A 22,535-nucleotide genomic window follows, 5' to 3' on the forward strand; every position below is an offset into this window, starting at 1 on the left:
AATCTTATTTTTAATGTTACACCGCCCACTCTTATTCGGTGTTATGTGCATTAAGTGCGTTCACTGCAAAGTCCTTATCCATCCAAACGTTACAATTCCTACGAGGTCGGTGCTAATTTTCTGTAACTTTTTGATAATCTTCCAGGCACCACTTTCGGCACATTACATCACGGGCGGCCCAAACGGTGGAGTAGCGACGGTAAAGCGCACCTCGGCGGTAGGGACGTTAGCGACGCACGTATGAGGCCAGGGGGTCTATCCGAACTAGAACCGTCGACGTTCGGACCTAACTAGTACCGCCTTCGAGAACCGTGAAGCCATCGAATGGACTCGGCAGTCGAATACACTCAGGTCGCACGAAAAGTTTCTCGCGGAAAATTTAGAGGAGAACTACCCCTATCAGAGCCACGATAGCGTCGAATTCGAAGATCGTGATATCGTTCGGCGAGCTTCCACGATCGCACGCGTGCCAGAAGTCGAACGATTGCTCGGAGAAACGAAGTCGAAGGACGAGACGAGGAAGTTTCGATTGAAGGGACGAGCGCAACGAATGGCTGAAAACGGCGAAGCATTAAAATACATCGAGATAGTGTTACGACAATTAAGAAAGGCCAGCCGTGATCATCGACAACTCGTGGAGCAGCGTCATCGGACCGTGCAACCGTTTTCTGCGTCTTCGACGATCGACGAATATCTTTTGGATAAGTCGAACGTACAAAGTTTGACGATTGCACGTGGGCAAAGCGAGGAGAACCGGATTGTCCGTGACATCTCTCGGGACACGATCGAAAGGTTACAAGAAGTTGGAACGAGCGAAGAACCGCAAGAGCTTACCGAGTATCCCGGCGTGGATGTTACGAAGAAACTGTTGGCAAAGAAGAAGACATACGCGAGAGGCATTTACCTACTGGAAACGATGCCCAGGAGGATCCACGAGAGGATGAGCGTGGCTGGCCGGCAGGGTCTACGATACGTTCCTGCTTACGAAGGAATTGACACTACGATTATTCAGTGAATGCGCTACGAGCTGGTGAAACAATGGGCAAACGTGAACGCTTAAGACTGCTTGAGAACATAGAGTCTGGCAAAAAATAGCTCTCGTCAAACTTGTAAGCTATTCGACCGGTATGAGAAGATCGTGAAGGATGCGAGGAGAGTTGTAAAGTTTGTTGGCCGACTTCGAGAAACGGCAGAAACAAGAATCGAATTAATGGCGAACAACTGTGGTAACGACAATGACCGATCGAGCTTGTCGAGAAGAATTGATTAGCCTTGACTACGCGTGGTACTCCATTTAAGAAGACTGAATCGAGGGATAAGAAGGTTCCTTCATCGACTCGGGAACACAGTGTATTTTTCTCTATCATCTAATAGAAATAAGATAGTCGACTTTGTACATCGAAGAGACTGGATTAGGGTAAACGGGGTTATCGTAAATATCAAAGAAATACGTGGCTCGACGTGGTTCGATAGAAATCAATTTAAAAAAGAAAAAAACAAAAGAAGAAGAAAGGGAACCATCATCGAAAATGGGTAGTTGGTGGATTAGCGAGAAACGAAGGACGGTGGTTAGGTTCGTAAATCGAAGGAGCTCTTCGGAACGAGAACAGACCACTCGGTATCGACAATCTTTTATTCGCATACTTATAGATCTCGATAAGTATTTAATGTTCATTCGAAACGTAACGAAAAAAAAAAAAAGAAGAAGAAACGAGAATCGAATTTCATCGCGGATCATTGTGGTCGTAGTAGCAGTCTCCTAAACGAGGGAAAACGCCACGAGGTGAACAAGAAAATAATGAACATCGAACAATTGTGCTTCGTACGGATAATTTGCGTTTTGAACATGTGATACGTAGACGGATGTCCAGGTAAGAGTGACGTGTTGAATACGAAGAAATCGTTGGATCGTGTCGTCAACACGGACAGGCATAACGTCTCGGCTGCTACTTCGACGTCACGCTGTGTCGCGCTGCCTTTTTTTATTTGTAGGAAAAAATGTTAGGTCTCGCGCAGTATTCGCAAGTAAGCGCACTAGACGAGAAAAAAGGACACTTCGAACGGATCGTGCTGCTTGTCTGACAAGATTGATCGCGATCTCGTGTCTCCTTCCGGCCTGAGGATTTTCAATCGTGAAAATACGCGCGTTTGGAAAGCGATCGAAGCGTTCCACGGGCCGATCTTTGTAAAATAGATAGCTAAAATGATTAGATATATACATATATAAATATATCACCTGTTGTCAATACGAACATAGGGCCTATAGTTTGGTGGCGCTACAAAAGCAAAGCTATATCGGAATAAGCTCGTTTGTGGATGGAACAGCTTCGTGTAAATAATATTATAACGATATTAACTAATAGACGATCGAGCAGAAGAAACAACGTGTTAGATGTAATTGGTCGTGTATCTCGTTTCGGAAAAAAAATGGAGCGCGACTTAAAATGGAAAAGAAGAAGAGAAACTGGCCGAGAATTCTTTGTTCGATTACGATTGTTATTAAGTTATCTTCGTTCTTATCGAAAATGTTTTCTTGTTCGTTTACAATGCCTGTAGCTCGTCGAACGAGGATCCAGACTTATTAAGTTCTCCTCGACGATGATCTACAGCCTCGAGATAGAGAATCCTCAAGTTCAAAGAAAAACACGGTAAAAAACGAAGCAAACAGATACATCGCTCATTGACGTCGCGATGCTATGCAGCGGGCATAATACCATTGATTACGATAACGAAACAGGGTAGCCTATCAATTACTAAAACGGTTTCGAAAGAAAAAGGCTGCACACTACGGATTGGCCCCATACTCACGTGGTGCGTCGGTAATTAACAGAATTAAAAAAAAAATAGGAAAAGGACAAAAGGAAATGCAGAGCTCGAGCAAACGTGTCGGTGACGACGATGGGATTCGAATGAACGATGACGGTGATCATGGCGCATTCAGAGCTAAAAAAAAGCGAATGAATATACATTTGTATTGTGGAGAAAATATCTTTATATTCAGACGTATGTAACATAATTTCTGTACATAACTGGAATTATTGCTCACCGTATCTCGTAAGATTTAGTTAGTTTTGTAACTGTGAAAAAGAATGAAAAGATAAAACACTATGTGCATATCTGATACTATGCGGACAGTTTCGCGACGGACAGTTCCCCTCGAAAGTTTTCGACCCTGTCGTCGTAGATCGAAAAAGAGAAAGAAAATCAGTATTCGTAATATAAATACTTCCTTCCTATTGAAAACTCATTCTCTGTCCCACGATCGACCGCGATCGTGCGCAGTCCGTCGTCACGAAACGATCAGTTCCTCTGTTCGCGCTCGAATCGTTTCGTCGAGAAGAACACGGTCAAATCGGAACGAAATTACACAGTGTAGTATTATCGTACTCGTAAGTATCTTTCCTCTCGTAATTCGATCGCCGTGTTCTTCTTGTCGCGAAATCGACCAGCCTCGTCGACGGAGTCTCCCATTTCCGGGCCATGGAACTGTCCACCGGAAGTCCAGATTATTGTACATCAATCATTCTGTACAATATTCATCCTGATGTTACTGTTAACTATTTAAAAGAATGAGAGCGTACGTGGGTGAGTGTTAACGAGTGTAAAAGCAAAAAAGGCGAGAATGACTGTGAGAGAAAGAGAAAGAATTTTGAACTTTTCACATTCAAAGCGCGCAAACGAAATACTGTGCGCATGCGCGTGTGCCAGAAGGCCCGGGCGCCGTTTCGCGGCACGCGCGCTTGCGCGTACGATCGCACACACGTTACGTGTAAATGTATAAATGCTTGGTGGAATTCCGGATTGTACAGGTTCAGCGGGGTGAAGAAAGAAACAAAAGACATAAAAAAACGTACACGGTGGAAACACTCGTTCGATCCGTGGAAACGAATCCGCGTACTATTACAGACGGCACGAGGCTATGTCAGAAAGAGGAAAAGAGAGAGATCTATACATACAGACACATGATTTCTATTATAAAAATGTAGGTTATAACGAAGTATACTGCGGGAAGTAATTACAATCAATGTACTGGATGGTCCAGGGCAATGTTAAAATTAGAAAAGTTTATGTCGTTTGAACCTTAGGAGTTTGCGCCTTCTTGCCGCAGGGCCATCCTATACGTATTAATTGGTTATCTGTCAATTATTAATTAAATTATATCGATTTCTTCGCCTTTAGTCAAAGAAAGGAACGAGAGCCATCGCGAAGTTTCCTTCTCGAGCGTGGCCGTGCGATTTCACCATGCGAACTGCATGCACTCGAGATATCGCGCGCGAATCTCTTCCTGCGAAGCTTCTGTTCGCTTATTCCGGTTTAAAGAAGTTCGCGGGCAAGAGCACGATCGATAACTTCGAATAGTTTATTTTTCTATAGTGCAATCATTTTATTTCGTGCAATTTCCGACGTCGTTGTTTTCATTGAAAGGTTTATTCTCGCGACGCGCAAACTCGCGCCTCTCGAAAGAATTTCGAAACGTTCGCCGCATCTCGATGAGGAAACTTGGCGCTCGGCTCGATCACGCTGTGTGTTATAAAGCGCGATATTGTTAGGCAATTTATGACGAGTCCTGTGACGAACGGTTAAGCGTTCTCTAACTAAGCGCGAAAACGGAAAAAATGTCAAGGAGAATGAGTAGAGAAAGGGATGAAGAAGGAGAAAATATTGCCTAATAGGGTGAACGAGGGAAGTTTTTTCAAATTTGTTGATACATTTCATACTTTACGATTAGGGATTATGGCCTATTACTAACTATTTCGCAAACCTTATCCGGCGATCCGATCGTTTTTACTATTTCACGCGACAGAGTTAAACGAATGGCGATTTAATCAGGATACCCCCCGAACGAGGGGAAACGCAAGAACGAAAAAGGCAACGTTTTGATACAATGAGATGTGCCATACCGTTCGTTGCGTAAATAACTCCCTGACGCTCTCGGGTTTAAAAACGAGAACACTTGAACGAACAAAGAAAAGAAAAAAAATACAAAAAAATACTGTCAACTTCGAAACAGGATATATGAATTACCGTGCAAAGAGCTCGATATCGGGGAGCATAGATCTTAAAAACGATCGAGTCGCCCGTCCACGCATTTGTGAAATGGAAAGTGACTTTTTAGAAAATGAACACTTTTTCGCGTGCTATCCATAAAAGCTACGTTAAACACGTTGCATCGATTACTGAGTATAAAGAAAAAAAAAAAAAACGCTATTTCGAATTCGACTGAGCGACATATAGGAGATACGATATATACCCCCATATTTTTCTCGATGTTAAAGCTTTTTTCTCAGAAAGCGTTACGCGGCGTGTAATGCTGCCTGCGAAAAGGAATTCAAGCGAATCGTTGCGAATCTTTAAAAATTAATCGGCGTATCGTTTGTATAATATAGCGGTGAGGATCCGATCGACAGCGATCGTTATCGTACGAGTATCGTAAGGGCGGTAGGAAAGAAGATAAAGGAAGGATGATCGTTCTGAAGCGACGCGAGCACTTCTGATTCAGACCGACCATCCGTTCGATCGAAGACTTGCACTATGAATTCTCGACGAAACGACGTTTCTTTTGTTTATTGTGTACGATAATCTTCTCGATCGTGTCGTTTGTATGAAATCGAAGGCAGAGTATCGCTAAGTTATCATCCGACAAATCCATTACGTTTTTACAGAAAGAAACTTTTCAACGTACACCGTGTGTAGTAATCTCGACCAATAATTTTTGATACGAACGCGCCAGGAATTTATTCGACTTTTGGTACGTCTCGAACGACAACGCTTGGGAACAACTTAACGAAAACGCACTCTTATCACACTCGTCCCCGGTATGAAAAATCATCTCGTGAAACAATCTCTTCCAGTCAAAGTTTCGGTCCACGCGCATCAAAAAACAAACACACCCTCGAACATCGATCCACTTTTACAAATACGATAGACTGTTTTACCGGTACACTAAACAAACGAACAAAACGGGAAAGAAAAGACTGTAAACGACTGCTCGTTGAAACTGCATCGAACGTTAGCGATGCATGATAAATTCGCGTACGAAGAGGTCGGTGCACAAGTCGCGTGACTCGGTTTGGATCAATCTCTCATATAAAATGAGAAAAAGAGAGAGAAAGAAAGAACACGACAGAATAGCTCGTGGTAATAATTATGAACGTTCGCGATATCTATCGAAAGATCATGTTACGACAAACACGTTATTACCATTATTTTTCTGTCGTCCGTTACTTTTTTGCTTTTCCTTCCTCCAGTTTCCAAACGGTAGCCTGGCCTTCCTCGGCCTCTGCTAATGATGTCTGAATCACATTCGTTCGAATCGAAATTTCCTTATACATACAATTAAACCGCGCACAATGGAATTTCAATTACGTTACGGAGATGCAACGAAGTTCTTGTAACATTGGACAATTGGCTCGACAAAGAAGCTTGACAAAAATTCCGAACATCTCGTAGCAAAAAATACGTTTCGTGGCGAAGGCTCGCCTAATGCGCGGCCATAATGGTCGATTACGATAATAATGCGTGTGATAATTGCGGGGAACGTTCGGCGAAGTAACGATGGAAAAAGAAACGACACTAGGAAACGGTAACGATGTGTAACACACGAGGTGTTACGCGAGGAGTCACGTGGCGCAAATGCCACACCGAGGCGAAAAGTAAATTAACCGAACGAAGGGTAACTCGATCTAAAAGAAATACACCGAAACTCGAAGGAAACTCTCGTAACGCGATTAAATGCAAGAACTTTTGTTGCGAACCCGTTACATCCCTGACGCTATCGCGCATCGAATTGGCAAACTTCACAAGCCGAAACCTACGCCACGAATGAAGTTCGCCGAAATACTATTCCGCTGGCTATCCATCCCCCGAATCCTCCCTCTGTATTTGATAACGAGTTATTATCGATCCGTTTACTTACGCGCGTTTAGCGTAACTCGGCATAGCCACCCAACCGCAACCTTTTTTTAACTCGATCGATTTTTCGAACAAACCGACCGTTTCGATTGAAAGTGAACTGATATTTAATTATTAAAGAATAGAGGGGAAAACGAAATTACATATATATATATATATAATTATACACCTACGCAACATCGCGCACACACGCCTTGCAGCCGATACTCGGTACGTTGATATTTCATCAGCGAATCGGTCAATATCGATGATCCTTTGACGAAACGAACAGAAGTGCACCAAGTGGACTATAGGATAATTCGAACGAAAGGAGGGTGAATAATAAACATGTGTAAATATTTCGAACACTAGAGATTTGACTATGAACAGCGAATCATACTTTTTAGTGTACATTACTTTGTATCATAATAGCCTAACGAAACAATTTAGCTAGACACTTTTTTGAGATCTCCTTATAAAAAACGAAGGGAAGGAAGAAGAGAGTCGCTGTTTCTGGGGTTTTTGTTTGACGATCGATCATCGATCTTACTATCGCGCTGCCTGACAGTGAATTGAATCGCCGCGAACGCGATATGAAAATCAACGACCGGCCATCGTGAATTTCGTAGCTTCGTATTTCGCGATCAAGCGCTCTTTTGTGACAACAGGATACGTTATACGCGGATCTACGATGCACAAACGAATTGCTATCGCCACTTTAACGGTTGGACGCATCCCTCTCTACGTTCTAACGGAAACCAGGTCGATTTGTCAGAAACGATACACATTTTTCATCCGCATCGGAAAGAAAGATATATATATATATAAAATATGAAAAATATATGCTTCGAAAATCATGAAACTTTGATCCGTATTGGTTCGATCGCAATTCGATTCAAAATTCCTCGCACGTGCATACCTGTAGCGCAAAGATTGGGCGCGAAAACGAAACCCACGGGAAAAGACAAAGCATTGTTCGCACAAGATCTTCCGTTAGCGAGAAAGAAATTTTAGTAAAAACAGGGAGAGAAAGAGAGAGAGAGAGAGAGAGAGAGAGAAAGAGCGCGCATTTTAGAGTGAAAGGGAGCGAGAGAGTTATATATAAAGATTTTCTTTTCTTGAGAATCGAGGAACGTACCGCGAAAAAACTACCGAGTCTTACTCTTCGATATCGACAGTGTGCCAATGAAAAAAACTTTTTATTCCGAGTTTAGCTAACGTCTGTCGCATTTTCTCATTCCTCTTCGATCACTTCGCGAAACATAGACACACGCGCGCGCGCACCATATAACCTTAAGGACATGTAAGTACAAAGGAACAAAGAAAAGAAAATAAGAAGAAGCTTAGAAATTTTCAATGTTTTCCGCGTCGCGACAGTCGATAGGTATTAACGCGTGCCCTTACCACTAGTGTACACCTGGCCGATAAAACTGACATTGAAACTTTCATCATTTCCGTTCAGCCCACTCGCTTCCCCTCACTGCCATAAGTACACTCACCCTTTGATCGAACTTCGTGTGTTCTTTTATTTTCATTTTTGTCTCTTCTAATTTCTTTTTCCTTGTCCGGAGGACTAAATTTTACGAGACGGGACACGTTTCTTTTCTTTCTTGCAACGCGAATAAAAGAAAAGAAACGACAAGACCAAAGAAATGTTTATTTTAATGTTGTGTATATTAATTGAGTTTATGTCGTATAAATTTGATAATGCATTTATTCATGCATTACACCGAGTGCTTTAATTATTCTTTCTCCTCTTTTTTTAATTATTATTGTTAGCATAAGTATATATTCGTATATATATATATATATATATATATATATATATATATATATATATATATATATATATATATATATTGAAATATGTTTTTTTTTTTTTTAGATAAGTATCCATCGTTTATTATCGTAATCATCGTGATCGATCGGCGCAAAAAATTTCGTACTTGTAAGGTGTACATTTTTGTTTACGCGACTTCTATCATCCATCATTATAACAGAACAACGATTTTTATTATTATTATTATAATTATTTATAGTTAATTGATTTACATACTAATTATTAAGCAGCCAGTGCCGTTTATTTTATACTTCTCGTAGAGTGTAATGTGTATCACTGCTGTTATCATATTTTATTAAATCTTTGCCATATAACAGCCCTCGTAGTCTCACGTTTTCACCCTTCATTCCATGCAAGACGATCCCATTTCTTGTCTGCAATCGCAACTCTCCTCCCAATACCAATACCTTTTTCACCAACCCCTCTTCGAATCTCCGTGCACCACAGCCACGACAAAGTCTATCTCTGGAGCACGTGTTCGTGGACTTTTTACGTTTTATCGTATTTGCTTTAATTTTTTAGCAAAGGACTAACCGAAGGCAAGAAGAGAAAAGAGTAAAAGTAATAAAAAAAGAAAAGGAAAGAGGGAAAGAAAAGGGAGGAAGTAGATACAACGATAATATCGAAGAAATGAAAGTCTTTCGATGCGTGGAAAAGCAAGAAGGAACGAGTGGTCCGGATGCGCTTAAAAGTTGCATCGTTCCATTGTAAAAATACGCGCGCGTTAACCGCCGAGTACGTGCAATATCGAGTGATTTCACGTTTCTCTACGCACGTCTTAAAGCCGCATACATCGAGACATATTGTTGCTTTGCGATCTTGTAAATGCACTTGAGCACGCATATCCTCTAACGAGCGCCGTCTTTCGTACTCTTTTGCTCCCCTCGTGCAGAAATAAGAGTGAGCGACGCTCGGGCTTTATTCGCCAATCCTCTGGGTATAATAAGGAGTATTTCGCGTCACGCAAACCCGGGGTGTTCTCTTCGTTTTCCTTATTCTCTCAGAGATGTAACTTATTCTTCTGTCTAGAATGGTGACAATTGATTTATCGATATAGCGTAAAACTTTAAAACCGAAGTACGTAACTTCCGGACCTTGCAGCCGGTACACGAAATTTACACCGACTATTTAGGGATTCATGCGTTTGTTCGAGAATCGCTGCAAGGTTTGGAATTATCACTTCTTCTGTTAACTTCCTTGTATTATCGGTGATTTGTGTCCTAGCCGGTGAGACCGACTTCGGACAGAAATCAACTGTCTGTTCACGTCAAGGGAAATAAAATAGATTATTTCACATAGCACACAGTTCAATAAACTGTAAACGAAAGCAATGAAAGAAAATAATGCTATTTTTATATGTTGCATCGTCTGCCGTGATGACCTATAGTTATACGAACTATACTTGAGTTACTTTTTTCATTTATGATTCATGTATCCATAGGGTCATTTCGTGTCGCACTTCGGATAATTTCTCTTTACGTTCGAAGTTTGTCTCTCAACGTGATCGTAAATATATCGCGTTCGAATATTTACTAAAGAAATGCTATTTCTTTCAGTCTGAATCGTGATTTGATCGATGATATTTTGTTATACTTTGTGTAAATGGAATAATTAGTATCGTTTGAATGATGTCGTTAGAAATTGTGAGAAGCATTCTCGTATAATTTGATGAGCAATATCCCCATAATATTAAATATCATCACATTAGCAGCTTAGAAATAAACGACAGAAATATTTCTAAAAATGATCCAAAGGATGCTCTTGCTCACAATTGATCTAGATTACTACATTAAGATTTACTATTATTGTATTATTATTACTATATCTACATTCCTTTTAAGAATCTACCACTATTACTTTACGAAACCATCTGTAAATAAGTATTTTGTATTCCTGCAAGAATAAAATTACGAATCATTAACCACGTATCTAATATTCCTACCACTGTCACTAAACTCGTGATAGTTTCGGATAGGGATTTGGAGATTTTTCGACTTCAATTTTATTCTCTTTTATTTTCACAAAACTTCATTTCACGTTGCACGGATAACATATATTTTTATTACTAATTAATATTTAACTTCGATAATAATAATGTCTTTTTTTTTAATTTCTAATTAGTACTTATAGTACACGATAATGTCGTTTAAAATTTTAACGTTGACAACGAAAAAAAATAAACTGGCAATCCAAATATACGTAAAAGTATTCAACCCTTGAAATTCCAATAAATAAGCAGCCAATAACCAAAAGCTTTGGCTGAGAATCCAAACAAAACACAAATATAATGATCTACGTAAGGTTAACCCAAACCGTGGGAGACACAATGGTAAAAGAGACAAATACCAAAAAAAGTATTGCGATGTTAGTACTGGATTATACGTCACCATTACCATGGCTTGTGTGAACATTGCAAAAGGCAGGAGAGACTTGCTTGAATATTTATATGACAATAATAGTAGTAGTATCAGTTGTGGCAAGAAAGTGAATATTTTTTTAGTTACATTAGGTAGCTGTTTAGCACATAAATATTGCATGTAAAAATAAACGGAAAAGTTATGTTTGGGATCTTTGCGTATGATATGATAGATGAGACTTTCATAAAGAAATTTATAACCATAGAAATAATAATTTATAGCTGTCAAAAAAATTATTAATGATACGCAACTAAGTACCAGTTTTAACTGATTTTTGGTTGGTATGACATAACTTTTATCGCGAAGAGAAAGATACATAGGTATACTAAACACTATAGGGTATAATCTAAAATGAATTGACAAAGCATGAAATAAACCTGCTAGAATGAACTTATCTCGTAGATACAAATACAAAGTTAGCATAATTAAAAGGACTGTCATAGTGTCTGCATTCCCTCTGGTTGAGATTACAATTGTAAAAGGATTATAAAGCCATGTGAAGGCACACATACGTTGTAATTTTTCATTACAATTTTGTAGAGCCACAATTTTTTTTATTAAAATTGTTACCAAGATATCAATAAAGGAAAATAAGATTTTCCCAAAATTTTCATTTATGAAAATATTAGGTGTTAAAATAAACGCTAACAATGGTGTATAGCGATATGTGTCTCGTTCAAATGGCGATGATCCTTCTACCATATGTCTCGCAGCATCGGTAAATACCTTATAATCTACATCAGTATATGGAACATTAAATGTTTTATCATGAAAATTTGAGTAAAAAACTAAAGCTATTCTGAAAATAAAGGCTAATACACAGTGTGCCTTAAATGACAAAAATTCACTCATTTTTAAGAATTTAAATATTCTTTTTAAACAATTCTTTATAGTAAATAAAGTTTTATTTCTTTATAGTTTTGTATTATTTTTTGCAGCAGCTCTCATTAGGCATGTCTTAAATTCCTTAAATTCATTTTCACAGTCACCTTTTTGCAAATTAGACTTTGCTAATACACATGCAGCATACTTAGCTCCAGATTCATGGCATTGCGCAATGACAATTGGGTACTTTCTAAATCGCTCTTTTGCTTTTTTTACTGCTTCCATCTTCAACTACGTGTTATTATTTAGCACATATTAATATATATTATATCTGTATTTCCTATTTATTCATACATTACTTATGTTAAAATATCAAAACATATTTATGTCTACTTGTTTTTTGGAATTTGTGGTGTTTGTGTCCATTGATAGAATGTTGTTGCAAGAACAGTCACTGATATTGCAGCACATACTCTAATAATCATTAATCTTTTGTTGTTTTCCAAGCGTACAATTTTGAACTTCTTCTTATTATCCATAATGAATTTTATTTCTGAGCTTTTCTCTGCAACAAAACGAAATTACAATAAATTAGTAAAAATTTTCAATATTGAAATAATTATACATGACAAAATTATTTGTACATACGTAATCGACTGTATTATGTTCGTATGGTTTGGAAGTATCTATACCATCACAGACTAACGAAATAGCAGAATGTTTTATACAACACTGTCTTAATTCCTCTATAACGTACTCACACCGTGATGGTTGATAAACGTTGTCTAAAAATGAATAACTAGTCAGCACATGTATAATCTTAAATGCAATCATAAAAATTAGAAATAGAAAGTTTTACAACCTAAAGCAAAATTACATTCAGGATACAAACCTTTTAAACACTGCTGTAATTTACATGCAAACTTTTTACATGGATCAGCAATCGTCATGCGAACAAATCAAATATCTTTTTAGATATGCAAACATTCAACGACGTACATCTTATATAATCTGAAGTTACAACTGGATCGATCGTACTAGTATCACAAAACTAGTGCAAATAAAGGATATTTTAGAGCTAAATTTATTGGTTATAAAATGTATAAATTTAACTATTTAATTAAGAACTTAGGAAATACTAATAATGGCGTATTAAATTTTTACCTTCCGCGTGGTACACTTTCAACAGAATGAACGAAAATAGTCTTAACAATCCAACGTCACGCGTAACAAAATCTTCTTAGCAGGTAGATGGCACTCTAAACTTACTTTATCATAGCAGCCGACAAACGAACTTTAATGTACACATATACATAGTCATTAACGAATGTGTTAGGTTAAATTATAAAAATCTTTTGCTAATATCAACAGAAATATAACAATGTTGGGAAAAATTAAAACAAAACAGGAGAAAGGAGGTAAATAACAGAGTATCGATTATTCTAAGGCTATTTCAATATTGAATGCATTTTACTAAATATTTGTAACATCTTTCATAGGTTATATTTTTATTTATTAATATTATATATAAATCCGGAAACGTCAGATTATAAAGGAAATAAAACTTGTAAAATAGCTTTTTAAACAATATTGAAATTTATTTACATTTTATTTCCATCTTGCCATTTATTAAATAATTCTGTTTTTTAATTTTTTAAATTATTCAGAAACAATACTACTTTCATATAAAGTAAACTCACTCTCTGGTACTAAATCTTCTTTCTTTTTCAGAGATTATTGCATATAGTGAATCAGCTGTTGTAAATAATGCTGCTGTGGTAGAATATTGTAGGATATCGATGGCAGCATTATCAGGAGGCACAGCTGGTTTATTAGGATTAACTGGATTATATGGTTTTGGTTTCTACATTTTTGCTGTATTTGGATTATGGGTAAGAATAATTTTTAAATTATTGTCATGTTAATAAACACTAAATAAAAAATGCTTTTTGTAGGCAATGTTATTGTTAAAAGCTGGAGGTCAATGGAAAAAATATTTTATAAGTAGACGAAATCTTTTAACTAGTGGATTTTTTGGAGGCCTTTTTGTATCCTTTATACATAGTCTTATTAAAGGAAGAAATTGAAATATTAAATACCTATTAAAACGGGCAAGTATTTTCCTTATTACGACTTATTACAATCATACAACAGACATATGTGCTGTTTTGGACGTATCCTTTTATAAACAATTCAATATTCTTATTCAAGTACAAGAATAAATGACATATTTATGTAACTCATCGCTATGCATCAAATTTATGTTTTTTATATTTTCCTTAATATATTATTAGATTCTTATATGGTATGGTACATGTATACTGATTAAAAGGATGTTTAGATTTAAGGGTTTATATTTTTTAACTAAATATGTCGTTAACTAATTAAATATATCACAAACATTTGCCAGTTGCTGGTCAGAGTAATAATATTGTTGATAAAGCACTATGTGATTTATTGTATATGTATGTACATAGAACACTTTCAAAAATACATTTATTCCGTCTGTTCCACCTGCTTGAATTTGTTCATTATTGTAATATTCCTAATGTGTATAATAATTATAAATGCAGTTAATCTGTATTTATTCTTCTGTTTCTATAATATACATATAATAAATAACATGGTATATAAACAATGTTAACAAAGCGTTGTAAAATCCCAAGGATAAATTATCTAATACGATAACAATCTATTGAACACAGTTTTTCAAAACATGATTAGAATAAAATTCTTTATTCGATTATTAAAATGAATAAATGATAACACATACATAATCTCATAACAAGTTAAACATTTCAGTTCATACATAAAAGCTACGTTTAATCCTTTGTACAATACAATTTTCAATTAATTTTCATCAGTACTTAATATATTGCAGCATACCGCAAGAAAACAGTTCAGAATGATATTATTTTGTACTTAACATGCTCACATTTTTATTACACTCTGTATAACAATAATATTTTGACAATATTTTTTTTAATAGTCTTAAAACATTTGTAACTTATCAACAATTTTTATTTGATCAAAAATCCAAAACTTTGTTGGCAGTGAGAAAATAAAGTTTCATTTCTACCAATTCCATTCGATACCGTGATGATAATTCCTTGATCGTGTGAGTGAGCAGAGTTTTCTTTTATGTTACCGTACAAGGAGCTAAAGAGAGTATTCGGAGGAAGATCAATATTCTTGCAAATCAAATCTTTGTTTCAGAACTTTCCTCAGGAGCAGGTACGCTCTCGCGTTGACAACTCTCTGAGATATCCTCAAGAGGTGTCCCCATTTCAAGACCCTCTAATTTCCTTTCTTGATCCATTTTCTCCAGTTCATGTTTACTCAAATGATAAACTATTCCAGCTCCGTACCCGTCACCCAAAACGTTGATCGAAGTCCTGATTCGATCCCTTCGAATAATAAGATATGTTATTGAATCTGGTTTTCTGTCGCCTGTCGTATATGAATATAAATAATGGACTTACAACATCCAATCAACTGCAAATAATAGAGAAATGTCGTTCGTTGGTAAACCTAAAGCTGTGAGCACTAATAACATCGTAATTAAAGCTGCGCTGGGAATACTTGCTGCCCCTATACTGGCCAAGGTTGCTGTGAGACTATATAGGCGAAAGAGAACCATAAGTAAGTAAAAGACCTGGGCATATTTCTGTCACATCGATCATACAAACCTGACTGTTATGACTTCACCTATTCCTAACGAGATTCCATTCATTTGGGCGATGAAAATTGCAGCAACCGCCTCATAAAGAGCCGTTCCATCCATGTTCACCGTAGCCCCGACTGAGACTACGAATCGCGTTACACGTGGATCGATTTTATTGTTTTCTTCGAGGCATCGGAAAGTTACAGGCAAAGTTGCAGCGCTAAAGGCATTAAAAAATATATCATACAGTTTACATAAGCTTATTTACAAAAAAAAAAGAAAGAAGTTATCATCAGGTACCTTGATGCCGTTCCCAAAGCTGTAATCCAAGCTTGCATCATACCCTTGAAGAACACGGCAGGATTCTGTCGAGTTATAAACCAAAATATCGCTGGCATAGTGATTATAGCATGAATCAATAAGCCCACGATGACCGTCACCATGTACAGGCCCAACATCTGAGCAGTTGCCGTCAAATTGTTGATCGACATTATCTTACCAGCTATCAAACACATGATTCCGAACGGAGAGAACCTGGATAATATTAATACTCGATTTTTCTAGATTTTTCTTTATGTCAAATCACAAATCAGATAAGCAAGGAAATTAAGTCGTATCTCGATCGCTCACCACATCACAATAATGCTGACGAACTTCATGATTATTTCGTTCAGAACCACGAAGAAGTCGACCATCAATTTTCCTCGAGGGCCGATTTGTCCAGCGAGAAGGCCGAACGTAATACAGAACACTATCATTCCCATCACGTTCGTTCCATCCTTGTATATTAATGTTGGCTGGAGAACTTGACTGATTTCATTTGTTCCTATGGCAATCACTTCCGTCGTCACGTAAGTGGTCTGCACCTGCTGGAAGCACGCCTGCACCAAATTTTCCGGCACCATGTTTCTAAAAATGGTATTCGTCGATGACGATTTATGCGATCTGTATCATGTATATCACGTACCTAACTATGTCGAGAATTGCGTCTAACGTAGACATTTTTGCGATATCCGCCTTAGGCGCGGTTATGGTGGTTTTGATTCTAGGATCACCGGGGTGGATTATAAGCACCATTGCGATGCCAACTATGGCCGCAAGAATGGTCGTTACGGTGTAATATATCAATGCTCTATATCCCATTCTTCCCGAACCCCTAGGGTCTAATTGCGCCATTCCTACAAAAAAGGATAACTTAGAGAGAGACTAGCTGAATGCAATGATTTATTGGATGTTGTGTAATCACCGGAGATAAGCGACGAAACAATGAGTGGCAGAATGAACATCTTCAATAGTCGCATAAGGAGTTCTCCGGGGAAGCTGAGAAGAGTAATGGTTTGCGGCGAAGGACTGGCTAATCGACCAAGAAATCCAAGAACAAGACCCACCAACACTCCAATGATCGTAAGAACCAAGAGCGTGTTCTCTCCGAACCAATCCACTACCTATATTTATGTTCAAATAGAATTCGAATGAAATATAGAAGAAATGTTGAAAGAAGAAAAACATATGAATATAACTAACTAGTTGTAATCTGTCAAGCGGTGTCTTCTTATCGGGGCAAATCTTCTCTTCTTCCACGGTCGTTATTTTCTCGATCTCATCGGAACATGACCTAGAAATTGTTCTAGGTAAAAAATCAAACTGCAAAGAAGGTAGCAGTTCGCAAATCTTACGTTTGTGCTTCTTTAACTTCCGAAGCGCCTCTGAGGACTGCGACGGCTCCAGATATACGTTTTCCAAGAGACATTTTGGTCAATTTGGTAATATATCACTTTTAAGACTTCTTGAATACTCTTCCTCTGTATACGAGGAAGATCACGGAGAACTCGTACTCGTTCATCCCGCGGCTTTCACCGCTTTGGCGTCTATGTCTGTACAAACCAAAGAGATCGTCATTGTATAAATTCCCTTTAACGACTAAAGAACTACACGTTCTGTTATGCGTATATAACACAGAGTCCTTGTGGCTCGTTTATCAATCGATCATAGTTAAAAAGCGAATATTAAAAAGCATACTGGAAGACCGACACTGCGCTAAAACGTAGAAAAGTAGATTTCCCATAGGAGGTCACACCTGAATCCTTAGTAGCAGATGCACAGTTTCAGAACCACTGCACCAATGCGATGAAATCGTATAACAAGCTAAATGGCATCCGTAACCGTGGATCTTGGCAGGTCTTTTACGCGCAATGGACTACCGAGTGACTACCGTATGATCGAATACCCGGACCTGGCTGGGTATCGCGTCGTTACGATCTGCCATCACGCAGATAATATGCCCCATCCAGGAAGCTGATTAGAGCTCGTGAGGGGTCAGAGGGTGAACATCGTAAGAGTGAAGGGAGACAGATCGGAGAGTAACAGAGATAGTCGACTACAGGAAGAGGGCACTCATCAGAACGGGTCGCACGGCACTGAATAAGCAGAAGGGAGAAAAATGTGTACCACGCGCGTCTGTTTCGCAGAAATAGACCCGTCTCTATTGGATCTACGGCATCGGCTAAATTGTTCTAAATGGAGAACTCGAACAGTTCATCCCTTGACGCACAACCCCCTACGAAGCGATTAAAATGTATTACAATGTTGCATTACCTCTTATGAAACGTTCCGACATTTACTATTGTAGTTACACGATCTGTTTCTACGTTTTCTCTTTCTTATATGTAAGATGCATTTGAAATAAAATAGGAGCTCTTTGAAAGACGTCGTTGCGTCTTAACAGGTTAATACGTTCTAAGTACAAAAGTACATTCGAGAGAAAAGCGTGGTTGTGGGCGTAAACGCTATGCACCACATACACATGCCACTTGCAAGACTCGTTAATTTTATCGAATTAAAGGCAACATCGTAAATCGTGTCATAATGCTAGACTGAAAAGTAAATTACGATCGTATCTACGAAAATGGACGCCGCGTATCAGTTTCCCTTGCTTGATGTTATTTTAACGGGAAATTCGAATCTGTGTTGCCCTGGTTAATTCATGGAATCATGGAAAGTGCATTAACAGTCGTATGCATCGTCATATTATTATGCGATTCTATTTATACATAAACCACATATATCCGTATTGAAATGCAACATGAAATTCGAAATTAATTGGAATCTAATGTATTTCACTGCGATTACTAAATTCGAATTGGAACGTTCATAACGAATTATTTTGAAAGCATGTAGGATATGGGCCAATTTATAGGGCCCCTTTGTATATCCGTTGTAAGGTAACCCAATTTCTCTTGCAATGATGGCTATGAGTGACTATATACAGACTAATAGTTCATAACACTAGCAGTTCATAGAGCAGATGTGCAATACAAGAGTAAGTTATCCGTCACCTCGAAGCACTGTTTAATATTTTGTTACACATATGTAACAAGAAATCGTGAATATAAAAAAAGTGTATTTCGTAGGAATGAATTTCGCCGTTGAAGATAGTGTTATAAAAAAATTGATAAATATGAATGTCGAAGGCATTTCAAGGTCAGTCGTATTCATCATTTAAAATTTATATTCTGATAAAATTGCGTATTAATGTGCGATACAAATGTTGCTATGCGAGTCTTAACATATGCAAAATTCATCTAGCCGATGCAAATGATTTCTAAAAATTGAGAAGTCCAACATGTACTAGATTTCTCAATATCAATTCACGTAGATAACATCGAAATCCATTTTAACAGATATATTTCCCAGATGGGATGGGAGAACATAGCCCTTAAAATACGAAGCATTTCGAACCGAGTCATTCTCAGATGTTCTGCTCGACCAAGCAAGTTACGCTTGTGCCGCGAGTCTTTTCATTTTATCGTGCCAATATTTTCATCATAGTGAAAACATGTTCAGTGAAATTATAACAAAAATATTCATATCATTAACGGTGTTTAATATAGTTTGTGCGTATCAAGGAAATTCTTGGTGGAAGGTTGACAATTCGCAAAGACAAGGGTAATACTTGCATAATTGTATATATATATTTTTTTTTTTTAAATTTGTATTAGTAGTAAATGTTTATGACACTAGTTTTATATTTCTAATTTCTGTAGACCTAACGTATGCGCCGTAGAAGTAAACGATGACATAAGCTATGCTTATTACACTGAAAGCAAACAGTGGAATCCTCGAAAAATTTGTGGCAAGCCTACGTAGGTATAATTATAGTTTTTAGATATGATGCATATTTGAATACTTCACTGCTTTCATTCGCTTCGCAGATTCGTAAGATACGAATGCTGCGCAGGATATTATAGAGTTCCTGGGTCTATTGGATGCACAGGAGGTAATAGATGCAATTATATATTATCGAGTCTTATATTCGTCTCCAAACTCAATTATATTTCTATTCTCCCTTTCAGTAAAACCATTAATAAATCTCATAGAAACAACGCGACGAGTGGGTGCTACGAAATTTGCAAAATTAATCGAAAGTTCGTCCTTCGTGGAAGAATTAATCAGTGGACCACCCTTAACGTTATTCGTACCATCCGACGATGCTTTTGATGTATGTTTAACGAAAATATGCGATATGTAATCATCTAATATGTTTTAATCATTTTCCTTTTCAGCACTACTTAAAAGTAAAAGGTATTCACCAAGAATACGACGGTAACAGATATGTAAATCTAATCGCGAATCATATAATAGACAGACGCGTATTATCAAATCAATGGCAAGCAAATCTTTTAATTCCATCGCGATTACAAGGAAACGTTTTAAGAATCAACAAATTTTCCAGTGGAGTAAGTAACATGTTGAATCGTAGAAGCTTATGTATGCACAATTGTTCAATAAACGCTTCCATCTTCACAGATGGAAACAGTGAATTGTCATCGAATTATACGCAAGGATCAAGTTGCCACTAATGGAGTTGTGCATGTTATCGACGGAGTTTTGGATCTTGCTTTGGCACAAAATTCAGACATAATTGAGCTCGCTTCTAGGGACGGTAGATTCGAAATATTTACAAAAGCCCTTAAAAATAGCGAGTTAGGAAATAGAATTAGATTCAGTGAAATACCCTGTACTATTTTTGCACCCACGGATCAAGCTTTTCATCATATTCCTAAAAGACAATTGACCGATATGTTGGAAAACCCGACAGAATTAAATGGTAATTGAATTGTGCGGAATACATTTATATAAGTTTTCTCTTCTGTATAATATATTGTTTCATTTAGCATTAATTGCTCATCATATCGTAACGCATCCTGTATGCGTGCCAAATATAATTTCGGAATATCATGCAAGCACGATGCAACGACAAGAACTAAAATTAAATTGCGGTCCGTATGGACCCATCGTAGACAATGCAAATATAAGGAATGAAATGTATCATGGAAAGAATGGATTACTTTACGTTGTTGATCGTGTGTTACTTCCGGATCGAGGTAAATAATTCTTGCTTGAATGGCATTTAAGAAGATCTTATAAGAATATTTTATTATGAATATAACATATTGCAGCTAAAACTATCTCGGATGTGATCAAAGAGGAAGGATTATTTAAATTTTTAGAAATAATTAAAACAGCTGAATTGGAAGAAAGTTTGAGACATTTGAAACACTTCACAATGTTTGCTCCCTCTGAGACAGCAATGTATTGTATGTATATTCGATCTTTATTCTTGACAAAACTAGACAAACGTATTTTGTTTCTTAATATAAGATGCTCTTTTATAGCTCTATCGAATCAGAAACTTGTAGAATTGCAAAGAAATCAAAAGAGTGCTCGGAACTTTGTTCTTAATCATATAGTTACGGGAACGTATTTCACCGATGAAATTAGTAGCAATCAAGTAAGTTGAGTGCAAAATTGAATATTTCAATATATTCCTCAATAACTTTTAAAGATTATAATTCATTATAGATCGCTAGAACGCTTGAAGTAGGAGTTCCATTACGCTTCCAAGTTTATCGTGGTAATTTTGGAATAGAAAATGCATTAATTATAAAAGCTGATAGAGAATGCAGCAATGGCGTTTTACACATTATAAGTCACGTTTTACACCCTGCAGAAGAATCTTTAGATTATATTTTGAGAAAAGAAGGCAATTTCAGGTAACTCTTTTCCTGTACACGAAAATTCCAAAACTCTGAGAAATATAAATGGAAAATTGTTACAGTATTTGGTTAGACGCTATGGAAAGAATTAAAGGCATTCAACCACAAATGTATGACCAATTTAAGCGCGCGAATTCTTCGTGTACATATTTCGTTCCTTCGGATAAAGCATTTAAACAGTTAGGAAATGCCAAACTTCAAAAATTATTGGAAGACAGAAACTATTTAACAAAGGTAATACTATTTTTATGAACAAATTGATTGATTCAATTAAAAATGTTTTTCGTTGTTCACTTTCAGACGCTACAAAATCATATCGTGGATAATATGTTACTTGCTGAAAGCTTCATGCCAGATTTACAGTATACCGTCAGAACTAAAGGAAACCCGATAAATATTATGAGAAAAAATAACAGAATTTTGGTAAGAACATAATTTTTTAGTGATTTAATAAAAATAATAAAATGAGCGTCTTATAAGATATAATTTTTTATTTCAGGTAAATGATGCCACTCTTGTAAAGAGCGACATTTTGAATAAAGCTGGAGTTGCACACGAGATAAACTCAGTATTACTACCTGATCAGTGTTCTAATGGTCATAGAAGAATACATGATGGACCATTTGTAAGAAAAGCTTGTCTTTAAGATAAATAATTAAACCTATCTATATTACTGACTCACGTCACTTATAATTACGATACTATATGTCTACCTACATATGTATATGTATATAAAGTTCACAAAGTATGTAGTAAGTTACTCATGCACTTATGTACTGCATTATGTATTCGTTTGGAACAATATATATTGAAATTTAAATGATTTCTCGACTATTTAATCG

At 37.1% G+C, this 22,535-nt stretch overlaps 5 protein-coding genes and 1 long non-coding RNA gene across 12 annotated transcripts in view; 3 read left to right on the top strand and 3 right to left on the bottom strand.

Annotated features, from left to right (window-relative positions):
• Positions 1 to 10,652, top strand: part of LOC126918956 (irregular chiasm C-roughest protein-like) — a 158,324-nt gene extending 147,672 nt beyond the window's left edge. For all 5 annotated transcript variants that reach the window (XM_050727574.1, XM_050727575.1, XM_050727578.1 and 2 more), the window contains exon 13: positions 146 to 10,652. In XM_050727574.1, coding sequence (XP_050583531.1) covers positions 146 to 244 — 99 coding nt within the window. In that variant the 3' untranslated portion in view covers positions 245 to 10,652. The remainder of the gene's footprint in view (positions 1 to 145) is intronic.
• Positions 10,653 to 10,726: 74 nt separating this feature from the next.
• On the bottom strand, positions 10,727 to 12,140 carry LOC126918990 (GPI mannosyltransferase 1). The gene has a single exon (XM_050727659.1). The coding sequence runs from the start codon at positions 11,998 to 12,000 to the stop codon at positions 10,849 to 10,851; it is 1,152 nt and encodes a 383-aa protein (XP_050583616.1). The 5' UTR covers positions 12,001 to 12,140; the 3' UTR covers positions 10,727 to 10,848.
• Positions 12,141 to 12,497: 357 nt separating this feature from the next.
• On the bottom strand, positions 12,498 to 13,253 carry LOC126919023 (uncharacterized). Its single transcript, XR_007711489.1, has 3 exons — positions 13,138 to 13,253; positions 12,622 to 12,758; positions 12,498 to 12,538 (listed from the first exon to the last, which is right to left on the bottom strand). It is a non-coding gene; the product is annotated as an uncharacterized LOC126919023 (long non-coding RNA).
• On the top strand, positions 13,245 to 14,486 carry LOC126919017 (ER membrane protein complex subunit 6). The gene is made up of 5 exons (XM_050727703.1): positions 13,245 to 13,391; positions 13,705 to 13,865; positions 13,929 to 14,021; positions 14,128 to 14,147; positions 14,268 to 14,486. Exons 1-5 carry the CDS (start codon positions 13,355 to 13,357, stop codon positions 14,296 to 14,298), a joined length of 342 nt encoding a protein of 113 aa, XP_050583660.1. The 5' UTR covers positions 13,245 to 13,354; the 3' UTR covers positions 14,299 to 14,486.
• A 207-nt stretch (positions 14,487 to 14,693) lies between these two features.
• LOC126918971 (excitatory amino acid transporter-like) lies at positions 14,694 to 17,862 on the bottom strand. 3 transcript variants are annotated; one of them, XM_050727609.1, is made up of 10 exons: positions 17,715 to 17,862; positions 17,314 to 17,511; positions 17,162 to 17,252; positions 16,884 to 17,082; positions 16,605 to 16,815; positions 16,268 to 16,546; positions 15,938 to 16,171; positions 15,663 to 15,857; positions 15,456 to 15,590; positions 14,694 to 15,380 (listed from the first exon to the last, which is right to left on the bottom strand). In XM_050727609.1, exons 2-10 carry the CDS (start codon positions 17,385 to 17,387, stop codon positions 15,173 to 15,175), a joined length of 1,626 nt encoding a protein of 541 aa, XP_050583566.1. In that variant the 5' UTR covers positions 17,388 to 17,511; positions 17,715 to 17,862; the 3' UTR covers positions 14,694 to 15,172. The 3 variants fall into 3 exon arrangements, with proteins under 3 accessions (XP_050583566.1, XP_050583565.1, XP_050583567.1); XM_050727608.1 differs by having other exon boundaries at positions 17,669 to 17,845; XM_050727610.1 differs by lacking the exon at positions 17,715 to 17,862 and adding an exon at positions 17,657 to 17,675.
• Positions 17,863 to 18,933: 1,071 nt separating this feature from the next.
• LOC126918961 (transforming growth factor-beta-induced protein ig-h3-like) lies at positions 18,934 to 22,516 on the top strand. Its single transcript, XM_050727588.1, has 14 exons — positions 18,934 to 19,117; positions 19,318 to 19,582; positions 19,681 to 19,779; positions 19,849 to 19,913; positions 19,990 to 20,135; positions 20,200 to 20,373; positions 20,444 to 20,744; positions 20,812 to 21,021; positions 21,097 to 21,234; positions 21,313 to 21,428; positions 21,500 to 21,690; positions 21,756 to 21,927; positions 21,994 to 22,116; positions 22,193 to 22,516. The coding sequence occupies exons 2-14, from the start codon at positions 19,473 to 19,475 to the stop codon at positions 22,337 to 22,339; spliced, it is 1,992 nt and encodes a 663-aa protein (XP_050583545.1). The 5' UTR covers positions 18,934 to 19,117; positions 19,318 to 19,472; the 3' UTR covers positions 22,340 to 22,516.
• The last annotated feature ends 19 nt before the right edge of the window (positions 22,517 to 22,535 follow it).

The sequence above is a fragment of the Bombus affinis genome, chromosome 7, assembly GCF_024516045.1.
Source record: "Bombus affinis isolate iyBomAffi1 chromosome 7, iyBomAffi1.2, whole genome shotgun sequence".
NCBI classification, from domain to species: domain Eukaryota; kingdom Metazoa; phylum Arthropoda; class Insecta; order Hymenoptera; family Apidae; genus Bombus; species Bombus affinis.

Coding starts and splice junctions, on each gene's coding strand:
- LOC126919017 (XM_050727703.1), top strand. CDS start 13,355: ATGTTGGGAAAAATTAAAACAAAACAGGAGAAAGGAG. Junction 13,392..13,704: donor AACAAAACAGGAGAAAGGAG/GTAAATAACAGA, acceptor TTTCTTTTTCAG/AGATTATTGCATATAGTGAA. Junction 14,022..14,127: donor GATTTTTTGGAGGCCTTTTT/GTATCCTTTATA, acceptor ATCATACAACAG/ACATATGTGCTGTTTTGGAC.
- LOC126918990 (XM_050727659.1), bottom strand. CDS start 12,000: ATGAGTGAATTTTTGTCATTTAAGGCACACTGTGTATTAGCCTTTATT.
- LOC126918961 (XM_050727588.1), top strand. CDS start 19,473: ATGTTCAGTGAAATTATAACAAAAATATTCATATCATTAACGGTGTTT. Junction 21,928..21,993: donor ACAGAAACTATTTAACAAAG/GTAATACTATTT, acceptor GTTCACTTTCAG/ACGCTACAAAATCATATCGT. Junction 22,117..22,192: donor GAAAAAATAACAGAATTTTG/GTAAGAACATAA, acceptor TTTTTATTTCAG/GTAAATGATGCCACTCTTGT.
- LOC126918971 (XM_050727609.1), bottom strand. CDS start 17,387: ATGTCTCTTGGAAAACGTATATCTGGAGCCGTCGCAGTCCTCAGAGGC. Junction 17,083..17,161: donor CGCTTGACAGATTACAACTA/GTTAGTTATATT, acceptor ACATAAATATAG/GTAGTGGATTGGTTCGGAGA. Junction 16,816..16,883: donor TGTTTCGTCGCTTATCTCCG/GTGATTACACAA, acceptor CCTTTTTTGTAG/GAATGGCGCAATTAGACCCT.